Raw genomic sequence first — 4,176 nt, 5'->3', positions numbered from 1 at the left:
TGGTGGTAGAGTCAGCCACTACTCAGGTGCCAGACCTTGCACTTGGATTTCTTGAACCTCATGAGGTTCTCCTCATGCTCAGCCTGACCAGGTATCTCTGAATGGCATCCCGTCCTTCAGGTTTGTGGACCACACCCTACAGCATGGAGCTTCAGGACTGACAAAATAAATCATCTACTTATGTTTGTGAGACCATTTTCAGTTTGATATAAACACATGACATGAAAATCTTCATGAGGAATGGAATTGTAATCAGATATTCAACTCAAAAATCTGATCATGTCTCTTTAACAGACTCTCGTAATCCCTATCTTAGCCCCTTTGCTTCACAATCACACCTTATTCATGTCATTGCTTATTGGCAGAACACACATTTTGAACAAAGATTGTCAAGAGGGAAGTAGTACAGGAAGCCTAAAGTCCCATAAAAAATCTCTGCTGCACACCTTGAGACCTCACTAAGAATCACAACTGCTGCCATCTAACCACACTGGTGTGTTAGTTTCACAAAAACAAGGTCAAATATCCCACTGGTTTTATGGTTTTGTTTTGTGGGGTTTTTTTTGGTTTGTTTGTTTTACTTTGTTGTTGTTTTTTTAATGAATATTTAAGAAAAATACTTGAAATTAAAATTTTTTATTACTTATATATTAACGATATTCAATATTTGATGAGAATCATAAGACATAGAATGATTGTGTTGGATAGGGCTCCAATGATCACCAAGTTCCAAACCTCCTGCCACAGGGAGGGCCACTGACCTCCAGTGATGAGAGCTGCTTCTAAAGTAATGCCTCCCTTTATATTACGTTGGGATTTGAAATGAAAATGTTTTGTTATTTATATACTAACAATAGCATAAGATTAGAGGCAGATTTTGGAGGTATGGCTGTAAAGGTTGAACCTTCCCACCAGCATCCCATTACATGTTGTTGCCGTGTGACTGATGGCAGCAGAGGGGCAGTCTGACAGAATGGCATCTGACATGGAAATGCATATAAAGCAAAGGCGTGCCATAGAATTCCTCCAAGCTGAAAAATGTTGCACTCCTTGACATTCACCAACACTTGCTGAATGTTTCTGGAGACCAATCAGTGGATGTGAGCAGAGCCAGGCAGTGAGCGGTGTGTTTCAGCAGTGGTGACAGTGGGTCCCCTTCTCTGGTGCAGATGGCGATGAGCATAGTATGCAGGCTCTTGTTCATCAGTGGCAAAAATGCATAGCTAATGGTGGTGACTCTGTAGAAAAATAGTGCTTTGTAGCTGAGAATTTGCTCTATCAAATAGTGTTATTGTGCTCTTTGTGTCTGTTGCAGTTTCCATGGAAAGAAATAGGAAGCCTTGCTTTTGAAGGAACATAAGTGTATGCAGCCTGAGAAAACTTCCATTCACTAAATGTGGCCCAGGCAAGCCAAAAGGTTGGACACCCATGGGCTAAGGATTAGAGTGGGCAAGAGAGTAAAGATATGGCTAGGGTACTGGAGTTCTTTGGGCTTCAAGAGAAGCTTTGTGGTTCAGCATTATTGCAGTGCATTCTTGTCAGGGTGAGGAATGAACTCAGAGGTACAAATAAGGCTTAAGGTCTGTGGGTTTTGCAGTCCGAGTGAGTCACAACAGCACCAACATCGCCTGAACCCCTCTTTCCTCTTCAAGATCTTCATTTTTTGCTGGCCAAGCTCCTCTTCCCTCCCCTCAATCTCCCATCTCTGTTCTCCAGGCTTCTCCTGACCTCCCCATCTCATTAGGGGCAGCTTTCTATTTCTACCTACCAGCCTATGCTCCAGGAGGTCTGGGGTAACTTCTATCAGATTAACAGCCGTATGCTTCCTGCCGGATTATGGGGTGCTGAGAACATCTGACCTGGGAGCTCCAGAGATGTCTCACTGGAAGGAAGACAAAGTCACTGCATGCCCTTTGTTTTGTTAAGCTTCACTGAGAGCCTGGTTCCTCATGTACAGTGTGTTTGGGCAACACTGCATAGCTATAAACTGAGTAGTAACTGATATGGGTAGTGACATTTCAGTGAAAAACATCAGAATAGTTAAAAGACAGAATAAAACTTTTAATAAATAAACACTTACTGAATACACAAACAACAAAAAAGACTGTATAATTCTGTTAAAATCTGCATTACAAGTCCTACATAGATAAAGATGGGCAGTTCATTGCATTTGAAACACATCTGGTCATCAGTTTCCACAGAGCATCCTTCAGCTCCTTGTTCCTCATGCTGTAGATGAGGGGGTTCACTGCTGGAGGCAGCACCGAGTACAGAAATGACACCAACAGATCCATAAATGGGGAGGAGATGGAGGGTGGCTTCAGGTAGGCAACCATGCCAGTGCTGAGAAACAGGGAGACCACGGCCAGGTGAGGGAGGCACGTGGAGAAGGCTTTGTGCCGTCCCTGCTCAGAGGGCATCCTCAGCACGGCCCTGAAGATCTGCACATAGGACACAACAATGAAAACAAAACATCCAAATAAGACAAGGACACTACACATAATAAGTCCAACTTCCCTGAGGTAGGACTGTGAGCAGCAGAGCTTGAGGATCTGGGGGACTTCACAGAAGAACTGATCCACAGCATTGCCTTGGCAGAGAGGCAGTGAAAATGTGTTGGCAGTGTGCAGCAGGGAATAGAGAACCCCAGTGCCCCAGGCAGCTGCTGCCATGGTGGCACAAGCTCTGCTGTCCATCAAGGTCCCGTAGTGCAGGGGCTTGCAGATGGCAACATAGCGGTCATAGGACATGATGGTGAGAATGAAATACTCTGCGGAAAACAAAAACAACAAAAAAAAGACCTGTGCAGCACATCCAGCATAGGAGATGTGCCTGGTGTCCCAGAGGGCATTGGCCATGGCTTTGGGGAGAGTGGTGGAGATGCAGCCCAGGTCGAGGAGGGCGAGGTTGAGGAGGAAGAAGTACATGGGGGTGTGCAGGCGGTGGTGGCAGGCTACGGCTGTGCTGATGAGGCCGTTGCCCAGGAGGGCAGCCAGGTAGATGCCCAGCAAGAGCCAGAAGTGCAGGAGCTGCAGCTGCCGCGTGTCTGCCAACGCCAGCAGGAGGAACTCGCTGATGGAGCTGCTGTTGGGCATCTGCTGCCTCAAGGCATAGTCACCTGTTTGAGGAGGGAAAAAAGGGAAAATGTTACTCCAGATTTCCCCAAGCAAACCGTACTCAGTGACTTCTGAAACCTCCTACACTGCCTCTGTCCTTTCTGCAAGACCTCTCAACTCTGGCTGCTGCTGGCTGACGGTGCCACCGAGTACAAGGAACTCTGCTGCAGGCTGTGGATGAGTCAGCTCTGTTCTACAGCAATAAAACAATTTAAAAACAGAGTAATCTCAGATTAAAAACCTGAGGTATCAAGGAGCTTTCCACAAATTTCTCAAAACTGGACAGCAGAGCTCTGTCAATATATTTTCTTCAGTTGCCCCAGCATTCATGAAAAGTGTTTTTAAGGTAGAAATCCTTGATCACTGTGAGACACTTCAGGTGTCAGTGTCACTTTTGATGTCAGAGAGGCAAAGAGCATACCCTGCACTTCCAAATGATTGGTCCACCTGATCTGCTCTGTGTTTGCACCACTGGAGGATGGTCACACTCTAGGAGTTAACCTGACAAGACTCTGGTTGCCAGTAAGAGCAAAGGTTAGTTGTGCAGAACTCCAAGTCTCTCGTCTTCCTTACTGTACCAGAGGAAGATCTCAGCTCTCCCTTTCTCCCCTGGGACACTGCCGTCCAGCAGCATTTCCATGGCCTTAGCACTGAGGCATCTTCTCCATGGTGCTGCTGGATAACACAGAGCTGCCGTGGCAGAGCTGCAATATTTTGCAGGGCTGACTTCAGCCCAGGAGGAACCACAGGAGCAGAGTCAAAAGCCCAGAACGTGGGGTGTCCTAGAAAGAGAGTCAGCTCATTCCTCGCCCTAAAGTCAGCATTTATCAGAGAGTTGAGCCCTTAATGCAACTCTTAATCAAGTTCTCATGCACTAGGAATGGATGCACAGGCTGACTGTGAAAACAGGCCAGGGGGTTGCTGTAGGGAAGGTATGTGCACTGCAGGGATGGCAGTGAGGTGCCCATTTTCCTCTCCCAGCCCTTGCAGTCAGCACTCTTCTCTCCCTCCCTGTCCATGTCTCTGCTGCCTGCAGCTGTCCCTGCCTGCAGCTGCTTCT

The 4,176-nt window shown here is 46.8% G+C and overlaps 1 protein-coding gene across 1 annotated transcript; it reads right to left on the bottom strand.

Moving 5' to 3' along the window:
- Positions 1 to 2,138: 2,138 nt before the first annotated feature.
- Positions 2,139 to 3,095, bottom strand: LOC149914623 (olfactory receptor 14A16-like). The gene has a single exon (XM_090126698.1). The coding sequence runs from the start codon at positions 3,093 to 3,095 to the stop codon at positions 2,139 to 2,141; it is 957 nt and encodes a 318-aa protein (XP_089982824.1).
- Between the last annotated feature and the right edge of the window lie 1,081 nt (positions 3,096 to 4,176).

This window comes from Phasianus colchicus, chromosome 29, assembly GCF_987193195.1.
Source record: "Phasianus colchicus chromosome 29, bPhaCol1.hap1.1, whole genome shotgun sequence".
NCBI classification, from domain to species: Eukaryota; Metazoa; Chordata; class Aves; order Galliformes; family Phasianidae; genus Phasianus; species Phasianus colchicus.
The sequence above is the reverse complement of the archived record's forward strand: the minus strand, read 5'-3'. Positions and strand labels throughout refer to the sequence as shown.

Coding starts and splice junctions, on each gene's coding strand:
- LOC149914623 (XM_090126698.1), bottom strand. CDS start 3,095: ATGCCCAACAGCAGCTCCATCAGCGAGTTCCTCCTGCTGGCGTTGGCA.